Source organism: Odocoileus virginianus, chromosome 17, assembly GCF_023699985.2.
Source record: "Odocoileus virginianus isolate 20LAN1187 ecotype Illinois chromosome 17, Ovbor_1.2, whole genome shotgun sequence".
NCBI classification, from domain to species: domain Eukaryota; kingdom Metazoa; phylum Chordata; class Mammalia; order Artiodactyla; family Cervidae; genus Odocoileus; species Odocoileus virginianus.
Window position 1 is genome coordinate 23,424,754 of NC_069690.1, and position 25,401 is coordinate 23,450,154.

The 25,401-nt window shown below is 42.5% G+C and overlaps 1 protein-coding gene and 2 non-coding genes across 4 annotated transcripts in view; 2 read left to right on the forward strand and 1 right to left on the reverse strand.

The window, feature by feature from the left end:
• Positions 1–25,401, reverse strand: part of ZZEF1 (zinc finger ZZ-type and EF-hand domain containing 1) — a 92,466-nt gene that overhangs the window by 65,703 nt on the left and 1,362 nt on the right. For both annotated transcript variants that reach the window (XM_020882059.2, XM_070478894.1), the window contains exons 2-11: positions 18,371–18,515; positions 14,874–15,068; positions 13,178–13,349; positions 11,644–11,843; positions 10,038–10,248; positions 7,993–8,109; positions 6,901–7,079; positions 3,740–3,838; positions 2,442–2,533; positions 1,917–2,065 (exon numbers count right to left, since the gene is read on the reverse strand). In XM_020882059.2, coding sequence (XP_020737718.2) covers positions 1,917–2,065; positions 2,442–2,533; positions 3,740–3,838; positions 6,901–7,079; positions 7,993–8,109; positions 10,038–10,248; positions 11,644–11,843; positions 13,178–13,349; positions 14,874–15,068; positions 18,371–18,515 — 1,559 coding nt within the window. The remainder of the gene's footprint in view (positions 1–1,916; positions 2,066–2,441; positions 2,534–3,739; positions 3,839–6,900; positions 7,080–7,992; positions 8,110–10,037; positions 10,249–11,643; positions 11,844–13,177; positions 13,350–14,873; positions 15,069–18,370; positions 18,516–25,401) is intronic.
• LOC139039356 (U6 spliceosomal RNA) lies at positions 3,978–4,084 on the forward strand. Its single transcript, XR_011492662.1, has one exon. It is a non-coding gene; the product is annotated as a U6 spliceosomal RNA (small nuclear RNA).
• TRNAE-UUC (transfer RNA glutamic acid (anticodon UUC)) lies at positions 24,950–25,023 on the forward strand. The gene has a single exon. It is a non-coding gene; the product is annotated as a tRNA-Glu (tRNA).

Here is a 25,401-nt window from a genome sequence, read left to right on the forward strand (position 1 = left end):
GACTCTTTACAACCCCATGGACTTTAGCCTACCTCCTCCAGGCAAGTACAGTACTGGGTGATAGGAAAATCTCCAGCACCCCATTACCTATGAAATACAGGAGCAAAAAGAGCAAATCTCAGGCTCAGCTCTGTGAGTTTCACTTGCTACTAGTGATAAGGGAGGCAACACTGACCAGGAGGTCACTGATGCCCTCTGCAGCTAAGTCCAGCAGATTTAGCTTACTGCATCTAGACTGATCTTACTAATTCCTAGGTAACATCTAAGAGGGCTTCCCACTCCCTGCCTCTCTGACCACGACTTTCCCTTGGCTTTCCTGCTGCTTCTCTGGCCACCTTTATCAGCCCCCGTTTCTCTGCTGCCCCTGAAATACTGGTGCCTCTCAGCATACTGACCTCTCTGCGCTCTTCCCAGCGCACATGCTCAAGAATGATCTCTTCGAATTCATTTTAAACCATCGCTGAAATGTTTCTTCTCTCTGTGCCCTCAAGACAAAGTCTCTTCCAGACTCCTGACCTGCTTATCCAACTAGCTGTGGGACATCTCAGAGGTCTCCTACAGCCTCAAAGCCAACAGGGCCAAAACTGAGCTCATCATCTTCCCACAAACCTGTCCTTCCAGAAGTATGTTCTATCTCAGAAAAAGGCACTACCAGTGTCCCTCCTGCCAAGTCAAAACCCAGGACTCACTGATCCCTACGCTTTCTCCCCTCTCCTGCTCTACATTTAGTCACTCATCAGGTCCTGCTGTTTCCCTAGCAGGCTACAGTCCATGGGGTCCCAGAGAGTCAGACACAACTGAGAGCCTAACATACACACAAAATGTCCTGCTGGTTCTACCTTCTAGCATGTCTGCAGTCGGTCCATATCTCTCCACTGCTCCTGTCACAGCTCTAGGTGACATCACCCATACTCTCGCCTCCAAGGTGACAGCAACAGCCTCACCCATTGCATCCTGCCTCCCTGTTCACTCTCCTCCAGCCCCTGCCTCACACAGCAGGCTCCAGAGTAGTACTTCCAAGCCACACATGCAATCTCCTTGTTCTTCTAGAAGCTTCTGGATAGCACAATCCCCAACTCCCTTTTCCTGCCCCCACTGCTTTCAGGATAAAAGTCTCAACTCTGAAACAGAGATAAAAGGATGACCTGATCCTTTTCTCTCTCCAGCTTCACCTCACCCCACTCTCTGCCTCACCACACACCTCAGCAATGTGTGGCTTGCCAGTCCCTTGAGTAGGTCAGACTCCACCTTTGAGTTCTCAACTCTACTCTGTTCTTTGCTCAGGACATTCTTCTCCCACCACTTCAAGGCGTTAATTAACTTTAACTCCTCCATATTCAACACTTCCTCCAGGAAGCCTTCCCTGATCAGGTCAGGTGCTCTGCCCTGTGCTCCTAGAACACCTGATCCCTCCCACCTATCTCGGTTGGACAGCACAGTGACTCTCTAGGCTTTACCATCTGTCTCCTTAGCTCCACAGCAGGCTCTGTAGAGTAGAGACTGTGCCAACTTGCTCATTAGGGTATCTTTGGTGCCTAGCAGCAGGCCGAGCACATCACAGGTACTTAACAATTATTTTCAATAAAAGCACAAAAACAGGAGGAAGGAAGTTGGGGCCGGGGTACATTTCCCAGGGGCTAGAGAAGACTAAAGACCTCAGGCTGCCCACAATTCACATGGATATCATTACCTAGCCATTTTGAAGATCTATATACCTGGTCACGAAAGGGACCAAGTAAAAGTCTATGAACAAACTAAAATACATGTCTTCACACATGCTGCCAGAAAGCAATGAATGTTCCTGGCTACTAAAGATGGGTTAGTAGCAACTTTTCTTCTATAAAGAAAATATATGTCACCAGTAAGAGAATGTATATTATCTTATTAACTAGAAAGATTTTTATTCTGTTCCTTACCTGCTTTTTACAAATTGCCTGAACTCTGGAAGCTTCCATTTGTCATATTTTTCAAATCTTTTGAAGTGTTCTTCCGCATGAAATTTATCAGAAGATGAATTGTAAGCAAACACCAAGCCACACTGGGCACCAATGCCACCACGTCGAACCTGGAAACAGAGATCTAAATAAAGAACATTGAAGGGGCCAGAGTTTTGTGGCCATTCTGTTCCCAAATAATGTGGTCAAATTCAAAGCACTTAATGCAAAAAATGAAACCAACAAAGAGAGATTTCAAACACATTAAATCCTGGAAAAGTAAAAAAGATGCTTCCCAAGAAAGAATTCCTCACCATTTTTGATCCTTACACTCACACCATTCACAGACTTAAACTCTATTCATCTTTGTGCCCCTGTGTCTGCTACAGGCCTGACACAGAAAAATCACTAAAATCAATGAAAAGTCAGTGACATGGACTTCTGCAATGCAACCCTATTTTTAAAACTAGCAGTAACATTTCTGAAAGAAGGCAGCAGAAGAATTACCATAATTCTGATCTGAGTAACTTGGAAGGCAGATTCAGTTCCTGTAGAAAAAATAGTACTTGCTCTGGTTTTTCCAGTCTCTGTAAGAAAACCTACAAAAAAGAAAAATTAACATTAGGATGACTGATACATCTGTAATAACCCTAAGAACTAAGACCAACAAAACCAAGGCATATCCTTTAAGGCAGAGGCATCTAGCCCATCTGGTCTCTCATAAAAATCAGAAAAAGAATTCCTCTCTGGGCAGATGCAACCCCACTGATCAACCACCAGGTAACATAATGGGCAAGGTATAACTTTGTCAGAGCACTATCTTTTCAACTATACAGGCAGCCCTGCTCTGAGGCAACAATAAATAAATAAAAAGTTAATAAAGATTGTGGCTTTAATTCAAAGAGACAAAAGACTAAACAGTTAATCATCTTTCTGAACCATTCCTAAAACCACAACTGATGTTTGGCTGGGCTGTTAGAGGCAAGCAGACTTAAAGGCTGAGAGAGGAATTAGTTTCTCAAATACTGTCAGGAAAGATTGTGAAAGTCTTCAAAATGGACAAGAAAAGAATGTGTGTGTTTGTATGTGTCCTTAGTCATGTCTGACTCTTTATGATCCCATGAATTGTAGCCCACCAGGATCCTCTGTCCATGGGATTCTCCTGGCAAGAATACTGGAATGGATTGCCATTTCCTCCTCCAGGGGATCTTCCTGACCCAGAGATTGAACCCACATTCAATCTGAATTGGGAGGCAGATCCTTTACCACTGAGCCACCTGGGAAGCCTCCCCAAAGTGTTTATTTAGCCCACTCTTTTGAGTTCTCTCCACCTCTCATTGTCTCTGAGCTACTTGATAATTCTCTAAATTGTACAATATGACAGTAATACAAATGATTCTTGTCCACAGAAATAAAAAGTGTGTCTATAGGAACACACCTGATTATTCTTTATGAAGACTGACTAATTTTGCAGCTATCTGTAGAATCATGTTAACATTCTTGTTGGTCTCCGTGTATTAACGAGTTCTCCCCTGACCTGCCTGTATAACATCCTAGTGGTCCCCTCCCTAATGTATAACGTGAACATTCAAGTACTTTTAAGTTGTTACAGGTGACTGATACCTAGCAGATGGCAACACTGCAGTAAAGAAATCACACAAACGGTTCAGGAACCACTGACGCCAACTGAAGCACACCGGCAGTGAAGACTGCACGTCCTGAAAGTTTCAAAGAACACAGTGTGGTTCCACAGGGCCTCCAGTGGCCGTTTCCACTCACTAAAACCCCACAGGTTCACCACTCACCGTCCCTTGTCCATGGCTCAGCAAGCAGGTTTTCAGGTCCTGACTTCTCTTCTTTTCCCTTGACATCACAGGCCTGAAGAGTCAATTGGAGAGGTTTCCCTGATCAAAGAAAAGAGAGAAAGCGAGAGAGCCTGAAGCTAGCACTATGAAAAAATGAAAACTAGAATGCTCATCAGTGGAAACAGAGAGCCTGTGGCCATCCAGATTGCTAACTAAAAACTGACCCATTTAAAAGCTAGTGCTCGCTTCGGCAGCACATATACTAAAATTGGAACGATACAGAGAAGATTAGCATGGCCCCTGCGCAAGGATGACACGCAAATTCGTGAAGCGTTCCATATTTTTGAAAAGATGCTCAACATCACTCATTATCAGAGAAATGCAAATCAAAACCACAATGAGGTACCATTACACGCCAGTCAGGATGGCTGCTATCCAAAAATCTACAAGCAATAAATGCTGGAGAGGGTGTGGAGAAAAGGGAACCCTCTTACACTGTTGGTGGGAATGCAAACTAGTACAGCCGCTATAGAAAACAGTGTGGAGATTTCTTAAAAAACTGGAAATAGAACTGCCATATGACCCAGCAATACCACTTCTAGGCATATACACCAAGGAAACCAGATCTGAAAGAGACACGTGCACCCCGATGTTCATCGCAGCACTGTTTATAATTGCCAGGACATGGAAGCAACCTAGATGCCCATCAGCAGATGAATGGATGAGGAAGCTGTGGTACATATACACCATGGAATATTACTCAGCTGTTAAAAAGAATTCATTTGAATCAGTTCTAATGAGATGGGTGAAACTGGAGCCCATTATACAGAGCGAAGTAAGCCAGAAAGATAAAGACCATTACAGTATACTAACACATATATATGGAATTTAGAAAGATGGTAACGATAACCCTATATGCAAAAAAAGAAAAAGAGACACAGATGTATAGAACAGACTTGTGGACTCTATGGGAGAACCAGGGGGTGGGATGTTTCAAGAGAACAGCATCGAAACATGTATATCTAGGGTGAAACAGATCACCAGCCCAGGTTGGATGCATGAGACAAGTGCTCAGGCCTGGTGCACTGGGAGGACCCAGAGGGATGGGGTGGAGAGGGAGGTGGGAGGGGGGACCGGGATGGGGAATACATGTAAATCCATGGCTAATTCAGTGTATGACAAAAACCACTGCAATGCTGTAAAGTAGTTAGCCTCCAACTAATAAAAATAAATGGGAAAAAAAAAAAAAAAAGCTAACATAGGAAGTAATATCAGATAAAAGGTGATACCACCCTGTTCTGCTCTCCTGAAAGAAACAAAAGAATAAGTAATTCCAAAAAGAATCACTCTAGAATAACAACCAGTCAGAAACAAAGCATATTGTAAGACATAGATTAATAACACAGACTAACATAGCTGTGTGTTGAGCAGGAGGAGAGAGGAATTCCTAAGACACTGTTTAGGAGTCAATAATGAATTTTATTGTAACTGCATTTAAATATATAAATAATGGAAAAACAAATATCATATATTAATGCCTATTTATGGAATCTAGAAAAATAATACTGATGAACCTATCTGCAGCGCAGAAACAGAGACTCAGACACAGAGAACGGACTTGCGGACACAGTGGGGGGAGAGGGTGGGTCAAACTGGGAGAGTAGCTCTGACATATATCCACTACCATGTGTAAAGCAGATAGCTAGTGGGAGCCTGCGGTATAGCGCGGGGGCTCAGCCTGGTGCTCTGTGACGACCTAGAGGGGTGGGATGGTAGGGGTGTGGTGGTAGGGGTGGGGTGGTAGGGGTGGGATGGTAGGGGTGCGGTGGGGTGGCGGAGTGGGGAGGCTTAAGAGGGAGGGGCTGTATCCTTCCTTATGACTGATTCACGTTGTTGTATGGCAGAAAGCCACACAACAATGTAAAGCAATTATCCTCCAACTAAAAATAAATTAAAATAAAACATACATAAATAATGTCTTGGGGTTTGGGGTCTTGTTTCTTAAAATTATCTCCAGGCAAATTTTGGAAGTTTTCAAAATTACACAGATCAACTTTTACTATAATGATCTAAAAACATTTTCTTTTGTTTTAGTAATATAATGAAAACTCTATAACCCTATTAACCTATAAACCAAACCAGAACTAGAACATTATCAATAATGAACAGCCCCCTAGGCGTTCCTCCTCTGTTTGGGCTCTCTGCCCAAATGACAGCTAAACTGAATCGAAAACTTTTCTGGAGAATATTTTTCCAGATAGATCCCTCCCATCCAGCCATGGGTCTCAACTTTTCAAAAAAAAATGATCTTCCCAAAATTGGGGAGGGGGTAACTGGATTTACATGATATCTATTGTCTGACTTAAAAAATTAAAAGTAAACTGTTAGGAAATATTAAGGCAAAGGTACAAATATCATCTTTGGAGAAGGAAATGGGAACCCACTCCAGTATTCTTGCCTGGGAAATCACGGACAGAGGAGCCTGGCAGGATACAGTGTGTGGGGTTGCAAAGTCAGACACAACTGAGCAACTGAACAACAACAACAAATACCGCAAGGAATGATCACAGTACTCTGACGGGATGGGATTCAACGCTGTACTCTGTGGACAGAAGCTTTAGCCCTAGAGGCCAGGATGGCACATGTCAAGTGCAGTCATCTGGGAGCAGTTGTACAGACTCCGTGTGTTCAGAAGGATTAAGAAAGAAGTTCCAACCTGGATCAGTGGAAAAGTGCTAAGATGGATTGCCATTGGGCCCAGGAGGGAAAGTGGAGGCTGGCATATATGTCTGCCCATATATGTCATTCCAACCAGCTATCAGCTATCACGAGGATGCAGAGGGATGCATTCCAAGACAAGGATCCTTCGCTCCGGGTCTGGCATTCAAATGGCCACCAAGCCTCAGTCATTAGGTCAGTGAATCCTGGTAGTGCAGTACAGTGAACACTCAAGTTTCTTTTCTGCTAATGCACCCAAAAATGAACCAACATCTCCCTCCTTCCTATCAACCTTAGTCAAAGAAGACATGTTCCTCCAGAAACCAAGGTATAACTACAGACCCAGCCCACAAACTACTACCCAACAAGATAAGAAGATGCCAGAAGGTCCCCCACTGGTGATGGTTTTATGCATCTCTGTGCACCTTGCCGAGGTCACTTACCGTATTTAAGGAGCAGGTTCTGCCTGACCAATGCCATGGATGAGATGAGAGATGAGGCATCATAGTGTGTGTCCAGGTGATCAGTGACAGTACACAGAGAGCTCAGCACTTTGGCAACACTTCCTCTTGCTAGTGCAAAGGCCAGAAGAGTCAGCTCCACCTCTGGAGTAGAACGGCAGCTTCAAGCAAAGAGCAGAAAGCATTTCACTTCTTAAAACGAGAGAAAATCCAGGTAGTTCAAACTTCGTGTAACTGATCACCAAAAGCAAAATCAACCAGGCATAAGCTTCATCCATTTACCAGAAACACTTTTTCAAAATCCTTAAGATATCCTAAAGAAAAACTAAATCAGTCTGGAGGAATAGGAAATAAAACCCTCACCTCTGTAACCTTAATCTGTAAGTATAAAATAATGTTATCAATTTCAAGAAGTCCAACTTTATAAACCAAAAATAAATAGGCTGTTGCAGTAAGTGCCTGCTATCAAGAAGCCTTGAGTAATGACCTGGCTTGCTCAGATAGCTAAGGGCTTTTTCCTTCAAGCACCAGTAATCTATTTTAGATCTACTCCATGTCACGCTTTTCTAGTTTCTTAATCACATTACCCTGAAACTTTTAAAACTGTCTAGATGTCTCAGGGCCTGGTTTGTTCTCTAACACAGTAACGTCCTCAGGGCTCTCTGTGACAGAGCTGAGTGTCCCCACACTAACCGACTCCTCTATCAGCTACCAGGGTGTCCTTTCCCAGGTCTATGGGCAACCAGGCTTGTTAGGCCTGCCCATGGAGGCAAGCAGGTGCTGGGCTGGAGATGTGAAGGAACAGAGAAGCTTTTGAGTTCTGGACTGTGACACCTCTGCCCTAGCTTAATCTGAGGACTACTCTGCCCCCACCCCCAATTCCTGAGGTCAGGGGACACTGCTAGTTAATGGAGGGCACCATTATTTCACTTTCTCTTCAGTCACTAAAAAATGAAACACTGAAAAATTAAAACAAAACAAAACAACAACTTGACAAGCACATATGCCCTCTATCTGCCACCAACACCAGTCCCCCATCTCCCCCTACCCCACTTATCGACCTTGAGTTCTTACCTAGTAATCCTTATGAGGAAGCTGTCCACTTCTTCCAGAACATTGGGAGACAGGAAAGTGGAGAAATCTGTAGATCCTGGTGAGAGGGACAGCGGAGGCATGTGCTGCAGTGCCTTCCTAGAAGTATAAGGTGCACAATCAGAACAAACCCAGGCCAACGATAAATTTATTAATATAATTTTAGACCAAATAAAAATACATTGTTGGAAGCTTATTTGGATTAAACCCTTACTAAGAAACAGTGTTTCTACAGAGAACCTGGTACATAATATAAATCAGCCTTTTTCCTACAGGGGTCCCAGTGCTAAACCGTTTAATGGGTTTTCTTTTTTTTTTGAGTTCCTTTTAAGAATTTCTTGAAGAGTTAAAGAGTTAAACAGTTTCTTTAAGAGTTTTCTTTTAGAATACACACGACTCTGGTATTCAGTTGGTCACTTCAGTTGAAATTTTGGAATTCGAGTTGTTTAACTCAGAAATATATGTTTTTTAAATTTTAGACTTGAGAACGGCATTCTAAATACTGTTTGTAGATAAAGAAGGCATCCACAGAGAATCCACCTAACCTGGTGTGAAGACAATATCAGGCATATAAACTTTAAATATATCTGATCTTCGACAACTTGGCATAACTCCACAACCACAAAAACAAGGTAGGAAACTCATCCTCTTCTCCTTCCTGAAAATTCAGTCCATAGTGTAGGGCTGTGCAAGGCAGGCACTCGTATGTGCCTGGGTGGGGCACATGGTGGCCCAGTGAGGTACTGGAGCAGGGTACTGAGCAAGGAGACAGCCTGGTGTGGAATGCCAGCCCTAAGAGGGTGAGGAGGGAGTTCAGGCAAGGGCCAGGGAGCTGGGAGGCTGGTTATACGGAGTGGGACTCTTTAAATAAGTAAACATATCAGGGTTGATGTGAGCCAAGTTTCTCACAGTCATAGCAGGGAGCTACAAACACAGAAAGAGAGAAAATCACAATGAACATGGTAGTACTGGATTAGAAGTATCGGTGTAAACTCAAGAGTTCTCAGTGTTACAGACAAGAAATAAATACAGGAGTCACTGTGTCTATGTATACACGTGTCTATTACTCATACACATATATTTCCCAGCTGTGTCCACTGAGAGAAGCAACACTCCGACAGCAATGGGTTTAGTTTGTTCAGTTCATAAACACAACTCTCCACTAAAAGTGACCACGACTCTTGAGAAAAAAGGCTAATTCTAGGACTATGGCAAGGAACATTCAAGGTAAGCCCGGAATATTTTGATGCAAGGAAGAGTTCCAAGATGAGGACATGTCAAAAGGACACATGAACCAGACTGTCCTGGTTCCTATTGGCCAAATCTGGGCCAATCTGAGAAGCAGTGCTGTGATGGATAACAACTCCAGGAGTAAAATAGGAATCATGAGTCATGTCAAGTAAAGTCTAACGAGGAATGCGATATTACAGAGTCTCCAAGTACCTCCTCACAAAATACGAACTTACACCATTTGGAGTGTAAGCGCCGAGTCTTAACCACTGGACAGCCAGGCAAGTCCACCCTAACAGTTTTTTAAAAGAAAATTTCCAAAGGTGCTTTACATTTAAAAATAGATTAGTTTGGTGCCCTTGAAAAGATTTGACTCTTTTGTGAAAAGAGCCTTCAACCTAGAGCCAAGGTCCAAAGACCTCTAGCTGATCCATCATTGCTTGGTCATGTACCCCAGGAAAGGTCACAGTACACTTGACTGTAAAATAGGGATAATTTTTACACATACATATTGCAATGTAAGTAGGTAAAAAATGTATAGCATCTGAAGGTGTTTTATCCCATATAAACATGTAAATGCAAGCAACAGTCCCCCCAGTGGATAAGGAACAGGGATGGCATAGGTGACCCAGCCCCACCCCCACCCAAGCCCGAAGCTGAAGGCACAAACAGGGGACAGCAGGGCACCCGAGGCCCGGCTGCTGACTGAGTCTCAGAGGTCGAGGGTGCTCAGTGCCGCGTCCTGCCGGCTGGAGAGCGAGCACGCCGTGACGGGCCCGGAAAGCACACTGACTTACTGAGTGTTGCGCAGCACCGTCTGGACAAACGCAGGATTTGTCTCCATGGAAGCCGTCACCAGAGACGTCAGTAGAGACCAATACCATATTGCAGAAGCATCTGAGACTGAGACCCCAGACTTCTTGACTCTCTGAAAGCCAACAGCCCTCAGACCGTGAATTCTAGTGTCACATCCATCACTAAGACAACGCTTTATGTTAATCTGGACATCTGTCAAGCGCAAACAACAAATTCAGTATTGGATTAACTTCTTCAGTTCGGCAAATGCTAGGCTTCCAACTAAAAGCAAAAGAGTAATTCACATTTCGAAAAAAAAATGCTGAAGATATATTTTGATGCCAGAAATAAATGGTGTGTGCAATGGAGCACATATACAATCAATTTGTCAAAAGAGCAGTGACTAATCTGAGGAGTCAAAAGCATCTCGTGTAAAATTAAGGGTGGCTTAAATCTTAACATCACAACGCTTCAAAGGAATTTATGACTCTTGAAAATCAACACAAACTGTATTTTTGAAATCCTGGCTAAACACATGGTAAGAAAATGTCTAGAATTTTTCCTAAAGTTCCAAAATTTAGATTTAGTTATAAAACAGCAGCTGGCTCATAGCCGTTGTGAGAATTTCTTTTTAATAATCAAGTCCCAAGAGATGACACAGGCATGACTCACTTTTAAGAGCTGTCAGAATTTCTTATTTGGGTTGGAGAGGAGGAGGTGAGAAGTTAAAAAGGACACAACTTAGAGAAAAGACCACCGCAGAGTAAGACAGGAAGCTGCTACTCCACAGCTTAACTACTTCTTTGCCCAGGGGTGAGACACAAGACTCTACCTCCCTAGGCCTCAGTTCCTCTGAGCAAAGTAAGAACACGGCTTTTGGCCCAGGAAAGCATTAGGAGAAATGAGACAAAACATGAAGCATTCCGGCTCCCTGAATGAAATAAGCCTGGAAAGAAATCACAGAATTGTGATTATTTCCAAACCCTGTGTGTGAAGCAAGGTTATAATAGTATAAAAATGGAAACAACCGAAATGTCCAAGAAGAAAAAGCTTGTTAAAATTAAGGCACAATCTTAACAACACTAAGTAAAGGTGTGCATGAATATATGATAAGACAAGTTAAAAAGTTCCAAAAGAGCATGAACGAAATATCACCACTTTTGTAAAAAGATACGTAAAGATATAAATATATATATGCAAACCTATTTTTAAGTTAAAAAATATATATGTATGTCTGTGTGTATATTTATATACATACACAAATATAAGAAAAGGTCTGGAAGGATACATACCGATGAATTCACAGTTACAATCCCTGAGTAGTGGGATTTTGAATAATTTTTTGTTTGTGTAAATATTTATAATTTTCTAATAAGAAAAAAATTTTTTTTCATTTAAAAAGACTTTACTGCTTTTCTATAACTTTTCAAAACACTGAATAGGTGAAATAATGACCACTTTGACGTACATGATGAGAAGCAAATCAGATCTCCAAAGAAAAACAAACAGCCTTTCTACTTCAGAGGTCTTCCTGCCAAAAAACAGGACTTCCTTCCTCCCCTCCAGTCCTCTTAGTTAGAAGGGCAAGATGCCTCTTGGTTGACTCACAGAGCTGACTGATGTTGGCATTTTCCAGCAGTGTCACATAGCCAGTGACATTGCTGGGAATGTGCACGTCGCGGACTTCCTGAAGATCGCTGGCCGTCCTCCCCACAGCTACGGTCACCTGCTGCGGCATGTAGCTCTGGTCAGTGGCCGCCACGGCAATGGACAGGTGCCTGAGTACAACATCTGGCTTCATTTTTAAACTGGAAAACACAAAGAGAACGCAGAAATGACAAATGTTTATACAGGCTGAGAACTGGCAGGGCCCACAAGTCCCACTTCCAAGATCTTATAGGTGATATATACCCAAAGACTGACTCCCCTAAAAGCAACTAACTTGAAAAGCTGGCTACTAGTTTCAAAGCTCTTATGACCTTCCCAAGTTTCTAAAATTCCTTTCAGTTCAAGATCAATCTTCTAGTTCTTTATTTTTTTAAAGGCTTAAACTTTATTTAAGTATGTATTTATTTTTGGCTGTGCTGGGTCTCTGATGCTGCTTGGGCTTTTCTCTAGTTGTGGCAAGTGGGGACTACTCTCTCGCTGTGGTGTGCCTGGACTTCTCACTGCAGTGGCTTCTCTTGCTGTGGAGCTCAGGCTTTAGGGGTGCAGGTGTCAGGAGTTGTGTCACGTGGGCTCAGGAGTCCTGGCTCCCAAGTTCTAGAGCACAGGCTCAATAGTTCTGGCGCACAGGCTCAGCTACTCTAAGGCATGTGGGATCTTCCCGGATCAGGCATCGAACCCATTGTCTCCTGCACTGGCAGGCAGATTCCTCACCATTGAGCCACCAGGGATACCCTCTATTTCCTTTTAAGATACCATCACAGGCAGGAAAGTATAATATCATTCTAATAAAATGCCTTTACCCAGTATGAAGCAAGTTCTAACTGTATCCAAAGAACTGAGTAGATTTGCTCATGTATAGATGGCTAAAGAGCTTATTTATCCTTTATGAGAAAACAGTAATTATTTCTATTTCCACCAACTGAAATCAGCCCATTTTCTGACGGGACAGGTGATATTTTAGACAGCAGCTTCAGAACATACAGAAATATCACGGTTGACTGTCATCAGTTTCACTTCAGGATTCTTGACCACCCATTCCCTCTTTCTCTACCAAACTGGCCAACTTAGTTGCATACACTAAATGTGCAGAAATGATCTTAAAATCACATCAGATATAAGAAAAGTATCCCTTGTTCCTTGTGACACTAACCTTCCTGAAAAACTAGTGAAAAATATCTGAAATTAGTATCATAAATACTAGTCAAATGTTAATTTTTTCCCTTAAAATACCAGTAAAGAAATTATCCGTATTTATGAATATACGAACATGGTTATATAATTTCACATGATTCTTTTAACTCGATTCTTACAGCATCTTCACAGATAATCACAAGAAGAAAAAAACTAGGCATTTAAGTTAAAAATAGTCTAAAATTTTAAAAAGTGACTTTTTTAACACATTGACAGGGTAAGAGAAAGAAAGCAGGTAATTTCCTTGGACCTTCACCCAAGAATCTGGTATTATGGCACCCACCGAATCCAGTGTGAGCGGGCGCTGCCATCTGACTGCCAGTAGGATGAGGTTTCTCCATTTGTCATCTTGTCAATGTCTGCAGGGTTGGAGGATGTCTCTATATAAGCGTAGCACTTTGCAACAGACTTGAGTTTGTCCATCTCTGGGCTTCTTGTTAGATCTCCAGGGCTCTCTGTGAGAAAAACCAGATTTTATCATGACATCTTTTTCACATAGCATTTTTTAAAAAGGTCATTGAAAATATCTAACAGAAATATTCCTGGCACTTTGGCCCTAGAAAAATAAATGCTCTGTAAAATCTCTTTCTAAATTGGACAACATGTATAAAGAAGAAATTGGCCAAGGACTGTACCATGGGTTGGTTGTAGTACAGCATAAATCACTGATAATATTTGCAAAACTAACCAAGAGATGAAAATGGTGTCTTGCAGTTTTAACTTACATTTCTTTAATTATGAGTGAGACTTTTTAAGCCACTTGTTTGTAAGCCACTTGTGTTTCTGAGTATGGCTTTGTCCTATCCTCATCTACTTGTTACTGGGTCACAAGTCTTCTTATCAATTTATACATTTTGTATATGTTATGTAATATATATATACACACACATAATAAGTAATATTTATTGACTGTTTACTGTGAACCAGGCATTTTTCTACACATTTTCTATGTATTAATTCATTTTAGAGATGAGGAAACTAAGGCGATTACATAACTGCCCAAGGTCAGAATTAGTTAAAAAAAAAAAAACACTGTCACAATGTTATAAAATATACCTTTGTTCCATAAAATGTTATTTGTCTTTTGACTGTGCTTACGATGTTTTTGCTGTACAGAACTTTAAATTTACATACAGTCTAACTTACTGATCTTTTCTTTTGTAGTTTCATGTCCCACTTAGAGAGGTTTTCCCATGTCAGGGCTTTTATAAAGTGGAACTCCTTCCTTCTAGCACTCTTACAGCTTTCTTTTTGGTTGAACTTTTTAATCCATCTGAAATTTATTTGATTAAGTGGGTTAAGAATCTAGTTTTATTTTTTTCTCCAAACGTCTAACCAGTTCCCTAACCCAATTTGTAGGCTAATTCACTTCCTGCCCTGACTTGTAATGCTAACTAACTACATCTGGTACCATGTTCCCACATGCAACTGGGTCTATTTCTAGACTGTGAGACTCCACGGACCCGACAATTCACATTGTCAACTTTTGCTGTGGTCACCAGTGAGTCTGTAGTGGCTTCCCTCATTTATTCAACAACTATTCACCGAGCACCTACTGTGTGGCAAGCATAGTTCTGGGTCCCAAGGATAATGAAGTGAATAAGACAGACAAAAATGCAAGTAAATAAAAATGCTACAACTTCAGGTAATAAGTGCCATTTAGACTTTTAAACCTGCAAAGGGGATTGTGACCAAAGAGGGGAAATGGTGGCAGTGGGGGCATCAGTCAAGAGTAATGAGGAGAGGCCTGCCACATCTGAGCGGAGACTTGGGTGATGAGAAAGCAGCTGAGTTAAGAATAAGGCGAGGGGGAGAGGAAGGAAAGGGAGAGCAGTTCACATTCTTCTGCTACAAACTGGTCACTATATTTTCAGAAATAGAAGCAGGGAGGAGGGCTGGCTCATCCTGTCAATAAATACTCACTTGAAAGAAATGATCACCAGGCATCCTCAAGAACAGCCCCACCCCCGCGCACATACCCTTTTCTTTTTGTACCAGCTGATCCAGAGACTCCTTCAGAACAGAGGCCCTCATGGTGCTCATGTTATTGCAGTGGTCCAACATGGGGTAGGGGATGACAGTGCTGGAGAGCCGGTTGCGATGCAGGAAGCGCAGGATCATCGCCGCATGGACATCCAGGCCCTCCTTGGACTCTGAAAATATGTCTATGAAACCTAAGCAGAAAAAGTCCATTTTTTATGTTTTTGGGAAACTACCACAATAGGTTCCACATCCCCTGCTTGGCGGCCTAAAGGAATTATCTGAATCAAAAGCAGCCATTAAGAATCCTCTCTGGTAGTTTCAGCTTTAATCATTTAAAACCTAAAGATGTTTTTAAGAAATGAACCAGTAGTGATCTCAATTTCAAAATTAATTTCACTGTAGTTTCACAGAAATTGTAGAAGACTAGAATAATGATTATTTCTTTCCATCCAAGTTTCCAATTTTTATAAGTTTAATTTATAAATTTAAATACTAACTAGAAATTTTTGAAAAAGTTTTGCATATTGAATATAGGGTAGGAATAAAGTTTATCACGTTAGAGTGTAATGGTATGACTGCTTTTATTCTAAGCTACAGAAGATAATGATAATGAAAATACAACCATTACCCTGACCACAGTTCTTGACTGCCTTTTATAGTTTTCGAGGTCCTTCCACAGACATTATTTCAGTCAGTCCCCAGAGTAAGTGGTGGCGGTGGAGGGTGGAGAGGAGAAGGCACTGAAGGGTCTGGGACCCTCCTCTTACTGAGGAAGCGAGGCTCAGGTGACACACCCGGTCAGCAGCAAGGGGCAGGACTGGAAACAGTCCCTGCACTGCTTTCAAGCGCTCCCTTCACCACTCCAGTCTTCTCTCTCCACGGTGGCCCCTCTGAAGGCTCCTCCATCTGTCCTTCCCTCTGCTCACGGTCCAGACTCGCCTCAACACCTCCATTCACACACCCACCCAGGTATCCTAAGTGGCTCCCCTGGCTGCATTTTCTCTGATGTTAACCTAAGTAACCTTTCAAAAACACAAAACAGGCCACGTCTGAAGTGAAGTGAAAGTCGCTCAGTTGTGTCCGACTCTGCAACCCCAGGGACTATACAGTCCATGGAATTCTCCAGGCCAGAATACTGGAGTGGGTAGCCTTTCCCTTCTCCAAGAGATCTTCCCAACCCAGGCTTCGAACTCAGGTCTGCTGCATTGCAGGTGGATTCTTTACCAGCTGAGCCACAAGGGAAGAGGCAGAATCAGATGGGCTGGTTCTAGGGCACAATTTCTCCTCAGGCTCATGTTTAGCTTCAAAAATTAAAGCAGTTTCCTTCTGCTCTAATAAAATCTTTTGGTTTCATACTTAAAAGCAGTTTCTCCTGCGGACTTCTGGAATTCTGCTCTTGTTATTGTAGATTCAGCTTCAATAACAAGCTTTCAACTGAGGTGCACATGACCCAGACAGTTAAGTGAAGAGAGAATAAACACAGCAGCTTTTCCTGGAGCTCAGACATGCTTATAGATTTGGGGAGGGTTTTCTTTGTTTCTCTTATACTTTCTAATTAAAACAGAACTACATATATTATCATTGTATTACTGGATGAACTGTCACAAGCTGAGCACACCCAAGTGAGCAGCACCTAGAGCACGATTCCAGAAGTCCGCAGGAGAAACTGCTTTTAAGTGTGAAACAAAAGATTATATTAGAGCAGAAGGAAACTGCTTTAATTTTTGAAGCTAAACATGAGCCTGAGGAGAAACTGTGCCCTAGAACCAGCCCATCTGATTCTGCCTCTACACAAAACCAGGAGCCCCTGGTTTGATTTCCCAAGCCCCAGAAGTTTACGCCATTCCTCGTATCTCCTCTTTCAGTTCCTCTTAACGGACATCCAGGGTAATACCCAGACTTCATGCGATGACGCTGCTGGTACGGCACTGATCTGCTCCCAACAGACTGATGCTTGTAATGGGAAAACTTTTATCACGTGGTGAAACAAGCAATGAATCTGGTAAATGGGCTGTCTCTTTTTTAACCATTCAGCACTCATACAAAGAGATACGAAAGGAGTGTCAGCCTAGGTTAGACAGAGGGACCAGGAATGTGGGGTTCCACCAGAGAGATGAGCTCAGCTTGCCAAGTTTCAGCCTAGGATTGTGATTTTTTTTTTTTTTTAAGAAAAACTCTTTTAAGCTAAAATAAAAGAGAAAAAATTTCAGTAGAAAGCCCTAAGTCACAACCCTGCTAGAGAAGGTCTGGCCCCCTAGTTTTTCAGCCTAACCCCACCGCCCCTTATGGCCACCCAGAGCAACAGCGCGCTCAGTGTTGCTGGGTCCCCTGGTTTCCACTCCTTTCCTCTCCTCCCAAAACACCTCTTCAAGGTGTTCAAATAAAGCTCCTGAGGCTACCCATATGCTGGTAATACAGAGATGAGGGTAATACGAAATGCCAAAAGTTAGCTATGCATAATTCAAAGTGTAATTTTTACTGCCATGAGAACAAGAGAAAAATTAACATGTACAGGCTATCTATAATGCTCTATAAAAATTACATAATTCAAGACAATCTGAAGAAGAGCAGAAGTAGGCATTCTTCATTAATATACAGCACCCTCCTTCCCTAGCTCAATACATCCTCAGTAGGAAGCCAGAGAGGTCAATCAGAGTTACATTTATGGATCCAACAAGTCTGTTTGCCTCCCCGCTTCTGTGCTAAATATTATGACTCCAAGTGCAAAAGCAGGAAAGCTCCTGGATAAAATGAACTGAACCAAAAGGATGACATGCCAAGTTTCATCTTTTCCTTTCAAACTCAATTGCTTTCTCACTAGAATAAAACAAGAAAAGGTAATATTATTTTGATTCTGTTTCTGAGCTCCCTAAATAAAACCATCAAAAAATACAAAGTTTTTTCATAGAGACAATGCAGAGGTACTGTTTCATTTTAAGCTATTTTTATTCTCACAAATTTCAGAGCAAAGGCTTTCTAAAAATTAAAAAAACTGGGTGCCTACCAAGTGCCAAACTACTAAATGTGAGGACTCAGCAGAAGTAAAAGAGAAGGTTCCCTGCCCTTCTGGAGCTCACAGGATAAAAGTGAAGACAGATATTTACAAACAAGTGAGTAATAATTAATTAGCACAGTGATATGTTGCAAAAAAAAAAAAAACAAACAAACAAATACACAATGCTAAAAAAGCCTACAACTGGGGCCAGGGAAGACTTCTCGAGAGAGTGAAACACAGAGATCCAGTAAGGAAGGTGGCCTCATGACAAAGGTTCATAAAGATGGGAGAACTGCTCAGCCACCGCTCTTTGGGGAACACAAGAAATGATTACACTCAACACACATTCAGATCATGAGCTTAGTGAAGGCTATCAGAAAATCATGACTATTTCATGGTGCCCACAAGCTTGTCTAATTACAACCCATATTACAGCAAAGCTCATTTGGGCTCTAGGAGAGCATCCTTCAGCATTCAGCCCTCAGATGAGGGTCTCACCTGGAACAAGAGAGCAGGCCTGCAACTGTCTGATGATGTGGCTCAGCTCCCCCTGAAGGTTAGCCCCACTGGAATTCCTGAGGGCCTCCAACATGTTCTCAGCATCAACCGTACCATCACCCTCAGCATCAAACTGGGCGAAGGCCTACAAGACAAGAGAGGCAAGAAAATCAGGTATGGGTTCCAAATTTTGAAAAACTGACACTTCTTAAGACCAGTGATTTTTGTTGTTGTTGTTGTGGGAAGAGTTCAGATATATCATTCAAAGAACAAATAAGTTTGGGATAGTAACTCATGAGGTTCTGCAGAACGTGTGTGCACAAGTATTGCTACCTATAGGCACAACATCCAACATCATCATCTCATCTCTTTCAAGAGAGTAAGCCCCCTGTCCCCAGATAATTTCAGAAGAAAGCAATCACTGCAAAAATGTTCAACTGGTTACAAAGTGCCAAACACAAAGCATTGGCTTAGGGTAGCATCTCAGGTTTAGGAGGGCTTTTTATTTTAAACTCTCTTTGGACCTAAGAGCTAACTTGGTTTATCTACTTTATAGCCCTGTATACACTAACCTTTAACGATAATCTAATTTCACCCTGCTCATGTTGGGGAACTGGGTACAGCATGGGATTTGGCTTGAATCCTGCTCTGTCACTAGCTGGCCATGTGACTTCACACAACACACTCCCTTGCCTCCATAAGCCTCAGCTCCTTTTTTTTTTTTTTTTTTGGCTGTGCTGTGCAGCATGTAGGACCTTAGTTTCCAGATTAGGGATCAAACCTGTGCCCGCTGCATTGAGAGTCTTAACCACTAGACCAGGGAAGTCCTTCTTCCTGTTCTTTTCTGATTAGACCCAATCAGGAAAGCTGAATTTACTTTGGAAGTCACACACCCAAAGTAAATAAGATAGAAGAGATCAGAAGAAACAGACTGTGATGAAGATGAGACTAGAAATTGCCCTGTGAGAAAAGTTTGGAATCTCCAGTGAGGAGAAAAGATGACTGGGAGTAACAGACTCCATTTCAAACATCTGATGGGCTATTACGGGAAGGAGTAGTTATAATTAAGGTCATCAGATGGAAGCTAGAGGGAAAAGCTCATCATAAAGACGGATGCATCTGTTGTTGGTGGGGTGTAAAGATGGATTAGGAGGCTCCAGACAGAATGCCCAACTCATCCCTCAAAGCTTCAGTCAGCAAAAGCTGGACAAGGAGTCATCAAGAGTGTTCAAAGATGTCACAATAAACAAATGCATTTACCTCTGCTCCCCCCTGAAATTCCACTAAGACCATATTATAGAGGGAATTTTTTTTTTTTAAGTGTAAGGACAAAGCAAACAGGAGATATTTCAACAGCAACAAAATTTTGGAAGCTGGGAGGCAGATGGATTTCTGGGACTATGTATAAATTAGAATATGGACTGGGTGTTAATGAAACAGATATTAACAGGATAGTGAAGACCACTAACTGAAAAAACTAAGTTATAGAAGAGTACTAGAAAATGATCTCATGTTAGTTTAAACAAAAAGCAACTATGCACTTTCCACATTGGTTCCAAACATACACAGATTTATCAGGAGAGAGTCCCTTGGACAGCAAGGAGATCAAACCAGTCAATCCTAAGGGAAATCAACTCTGAATATTCATTGGAAGGACTGATGCTGAAGCTGCAGGTCCAATACTTTGGCCGCCTGATGTAAAGAGCCGACTTATTGGAAAAGATTCTGATGCTGGGATAGATTGAAGGCAAAAGGAAAAGGTGACGACAGAGGATGAGATGGTCAGACAGCATCGCTGATTCAATGGACATGAATTTGAGCAAACTCCGGCAGATGGTGAAGGACAGGGGAGCCTGGCGTGCTGCAGTCCATGGAGTTGCAAAGAATTGGATACAACTGGGCAACAACGATAATCTGAAAGAGTACATATCAAGATATTAATAATGGTAATATGACAATCTACATATGTTGCTTTTATAGTGATAAAGAGGAAATTATAAACATTACAACATTTAAGCACACCCTAATGTGAAGAGTAGAGCCAATGGGTGTGGAGGGAGGCAGAGCAGAGGCACAGCCTCTGTCTGCCCTGAGGCCCCAGGACGTGAGTGCACAGCACCAATAACAGCTCCTTCACGTTGTAGCGCAGTGAGGAACAGTAACACTGTATGCTTCAAAGTCTGAGGGGATTAGCACAGCGGTAACCCACTCAATGCGGAGTGACAGATGGTTTGGGAAGCTCTGAATTAATATTTGAGCACTCACTAAATTTTCAGCAGTGCACAAACCATGTATTCCACATAACAGCAAGATTGCTATTAACCTCCTCATTTTAAAGTTGTACGTTTTACAGAGAGGTCAGAAAACTTGCCCAAAGTCACACAGCTAGTATTTGACTCCAAGGCTCCCGAGCTCGTGTTCTTCACAACCCCATTCTCTTTCCTTTGACCAGATAACCCCTGGGGTTCCTTGCTGTCCGAGACCAGGTGCTCAAAACCTCTCTCTTATCCATCCCTTTCCTCCATCTTCTAGCCCTTGCTCTTGGCACCTTGCACCCGGGCTTACTCAACATCAGCCTTAAAGCTGAGACTCACTCTCTCTAAATCGCAAGCAGCCCTCAAGCCCTACTCCCACTAGAATTTCTGCACTTCAAGTGCCACCTGCATCTCAAGTGCTGTCTGTTCCCAACTTCCCACACAACTCTTGCGGTAAAAATTCTATATGAGCAAGGCTATACGAATAAGTGACATTTTTCTATTTTTAACAGATACCGTTGATCTGTCAATAGTTAAAGGATATGTTCAAAAGAATTTTCAAACAAACAAAAAATAAAGACAGTTTGGGTGAGAAAAAAAGAATCAGAACAGTGCTGCCAACAGCTTCACTGAACAAATATGTAATTTCCTAACACTTGGGAAATCGTTCTTAAAAAAATGCAGAGGTTTTGAAATCTACCACTTAGCATCTAGTTTGTCTCACAGGAGCCAATTTACTTAGCACTTATTTAACACCAGCTGACAAGGAGCCACTTACGCCTGACCCGGGCTTGGCTCTGTGCACACTGGGATGTCAGGGTGGAATCCTGGCTCTCCTAAATCCCCATGGCCTAGGAGAAGACAGAGCCACAAACCAGCAGCAGCAATGTGATGGGTGTGATTGTTACAATAATAGAAGTAACAGCATAACAAGTACAAGAGCTAATACTCACTAAATTCCACAATCCTAAGGCTGGTACCACCACTTTAACTAGACAGGGAAAGAGAGGTAAGGGATTTTGCTCAAGGTCACATGGTTAGGACTGGTAAATGATGGAACTTGGATGGGAATTCCGGTATGATTTGGGACCCCACACTGTCAACCACTGTGACCTGAGCTAACAGACATTCTGGAGGCCAGAAGCCCAGGAGTGGTAGAGGCATTTGGGGGAAATGGCCCTCAGAAAAATGGGGAGCCACTCAAATTCCTAAAGCAAGACAGTACACAATGAAGTGGTAGTCTGGAAATCAGGGAAAGGCAAAACAGAGCAGTGGCCTTTCCTCCATAGTTCTCGAGGATCATGAAGCTCTCCAAAAGAAACCAATACCATCGTGTCCCCCACAGCAAAGCATGCAGAGCCAGAATAACCTCCAATTCACTCAGGACTCTCCTCTCTGCACTGCCTCATCACTATCAACGGCCAGCGCTCACTGAAGACTTCCTGTGTACTGGAGGCGTGTAGGCAGGTGGCGGGGCCCTCGGAGCCTCATGCAGAGCAAGACCACACGGTGTGCTCTAAGTGTCAAAAGACCTTTGCAAAACCGGAAATAAGAGCCTCAAGGCAAGGAGTGAAAATACGATGATACAGAAGCCATCTGAATCACACCACAGGAGAGGGTCGGTCCCGATCGTCCTGACCAGGTGATGGGGCCAAGGAGGGGAATCTTGGAGAATGCACAGAAGAAAGGGCCACACACTGGACAAGGCAAGCGTCCCATGGGGGACAGAAGGAGGTGAGGTCAGACAAGGAGACAGGCCAGCCTGCAGCCTCCACCTCATTCCGAGGAAGAAGTACCTGATCCCCTTGGCAGTGAGGAACCCTTACAGGCTCTCAGCTGAGGAAGCCCACTTCCTCTTCATGGTACACACATGTGGGTCTCATACTCTGTCTTGAAAGGGCACAGAATTACATCTGCATGACTCTATTTGCATAGTTCTTGGGCTCAGAGCCATTCTAAATTAATCAATACTATGACATGATAATGCCAAGATGGTATTTTTCTCCAAATTTCCTCTAAATTCCAGCAGTGACTAAGAATCTTTTAAAGTTTTCACTAAAACTATATTTGACTGCTTCCTCAATGTCAATAAATATCTTCTTGGGAATTCTCTGGCAGTCCAGTGAGAATCTGAGCTCTCACTGCCAAGGACCCAGGTTCAATCCCTGGTTGGGGAACTAAAATCCCAGAAGCCATGTGGTGCAGCCGGAAAAAAAGAAAGAAAAGAATTATCTTCCTATTAAAAGGTAATGGATTGAATATAAAATATGAAGCTGGAGAATGAGCACTGTCAAATCAAACACTGACTCTGAGCAGGGACTGTGCTAAGACAATAAATAAATGAATTTAAAAAGTCCTTCCTTCAGACTTTACAACCCTACAAATCTCACAAAGTAGGCACCAGAGCTAATATGGCAAATTAATCAAATAAGATCTGTTCATCCTAAATGCCCAACTTCAAGCCATCTGCTATCATCCTGTGCTCAGCACTTTTTTCCTGCTCTAGAGCCTATACATGATCTACTGGAAGCATAGCATAGTAAGAGCACAATATCTAATCTCTGAGTAAGATTAAATAAGAATTTAATTTTAACTCCAATTCCTCTTCTGCATAGGAGTCAATTAAATACTGCTCCTTGTGAGCAAATCAAAGACTCCTTTTCCATGGACTACACCCATCAAGAGAAGAGGTGTGTTGTAACTATAAAATGATAATGTTTCAGACTTTGGTCCTGGTATAACTTCAAGAATTTCTTTAGGACAACACCTCAAGCAAGCAAGGTCACAGGAATGTGAAGGCAAGACAGCTGGGCAGACATGGATGGCAGCAGGAGCCAAAAGAATCAACATATACAACGTGGAAATTTTCACCATTACACTAGTAAATACTATACCCCGACGAGAACCTGCTCTAAAATTTGGTCACTGCCGGCTTCCTAGCCTTGTTCTCCTGCTGCGTTCTATGATCTAGCCATGTGAGTCAAAGATGGCGAAACTGTAACCCAATATCTGTTCTCCTCTTCCTCAGTAATTTAACTACTGGTTTTTAGCTGAATATATGGCCATGGAATAAGGGCTTTGCCAACGTCCCCTGCAGTTAAGCGTGGCCATGTGACTGGGTTCAGTTAAAGGGGCTTGTGGCCCTCTCCTTCCCTTTCCGGCTGACTGTGGACAGCGGCAGCAAAGGAGTCGTGTGGGTCACTAAGTGGAAGGTGACTGTGGAAGGTGACAGCACGAGATGGACAGAACAGTCCCTGGCAACTGTGAAACTTGCATGTATCAATCCTGGACTGCCTACTTGGACTCTTACATTAAAAGCTTCTTTATTGTTTAAAGCACTGAGCCACTGGATTATCTGTCCCTTGAAGCAGTTTGTAGCCCAAAGACATCATACCAGTCTTCCCAATTGTCTATTCTGTGGTCATGGGGCTTGTGCACGTGACACCCTCTGTCTGAAAACAGAGCTCACACCTTCCGCTCCTTGTCTGCTTTCAGTCTTCAAAACTGAGCTGGAAAGTTCTATCTCAGTTATGTCTTCTTTGACACCCTGGATGAGGTCAAATACTCTTGCTATTTTTTCATTATGCTTTCCCTTGAATAACTCACCACACCTACAAATTGCTGGGTTAATATGCATCTCTTTCAGTACTAAATACATTTTTTTCTAATGTGGACCATTTTTTAAAGTCTTCATTGAATTTGTTAGAATATACTTCTATCTCGCACGCCTGCTCAATCACTAAGTCCAGTCTGACTCTTTGCAGCCCCAAGCAAGAATACTGGAGTGGGCAGCCATAACCTTCTCCAGGGGATATTTCCAACCCAGGGATCCAACCAGAATGTCCTGCATTAGCAGGCAGATTCTCTACCACTGAGCCAGCTTCTGTCTTATGTTTTGGACTTTGGGCCCCAGGTCATGTGGGATCTGAGTTCCCTGATCAAGGATTGAACCATACTCCCCTGCACTGGAAGGTGAAGTCTTAGCCACTAGACCACCAGTGAAGTCCTAAGCAGTAGATACTCTTTAAGAGTAAGTATCTTGCTTTGTCCACTATCATTCAAGTCCTCGGCACTCAGTATATGCCCAACAAGCATTTGCTCAGTGAAAGAATAGATAAAGTCACAGCCCTTGCGTGAATTCTGGACCACACCTCGAGGACTTCTTGGCCTTACATTACAGGACTCTATTCCTGTCAGACACTCTCACAATTGTAAGCACTTTCCCTCCATTGTCTTTGGATCCTTCAAGATATCTGCATAGCTCTTTCTGACTGCTTCCCTTTCTCATTATACGTCTAGGACTAGAGTGGAAAGTACTGGGAATTCCCTGGTGGTCCAGTGGTTAGGACTCTGCACTTTCACTGGGAAGGACCCAGGGTTTGATCCCTGGTCAGGGAACTAAGGTCCCACAAACACTGCAGCCAAAAAGAAAAAATAAAAAAAGCAAATTCCTGGAGGTTAAAAAAAAAAAAGAAGACCTTTCACTAAGTAACATGACTGACATTTTCAAAAGCCAGATGTCTTACAGATATTCTTAAAAGAAAATTTAAGACACACACAAACTACATTGTCTGAACTCTGGGCATGTAGAGGAAAATATTTAAAAAATATTTGAAAAGCCTCTGGTTTTAAAGTGTGAACCAGTCTCTAATGGCATTAAAATACCTTGTCTGTTTGTTTATGTACTCATCTTTCATTGACAATGAATATACTACATGGTTTACCCATTTTCACAAATTAAGTACCTTTTTGTTACAACACTGTGGACTTAATGAA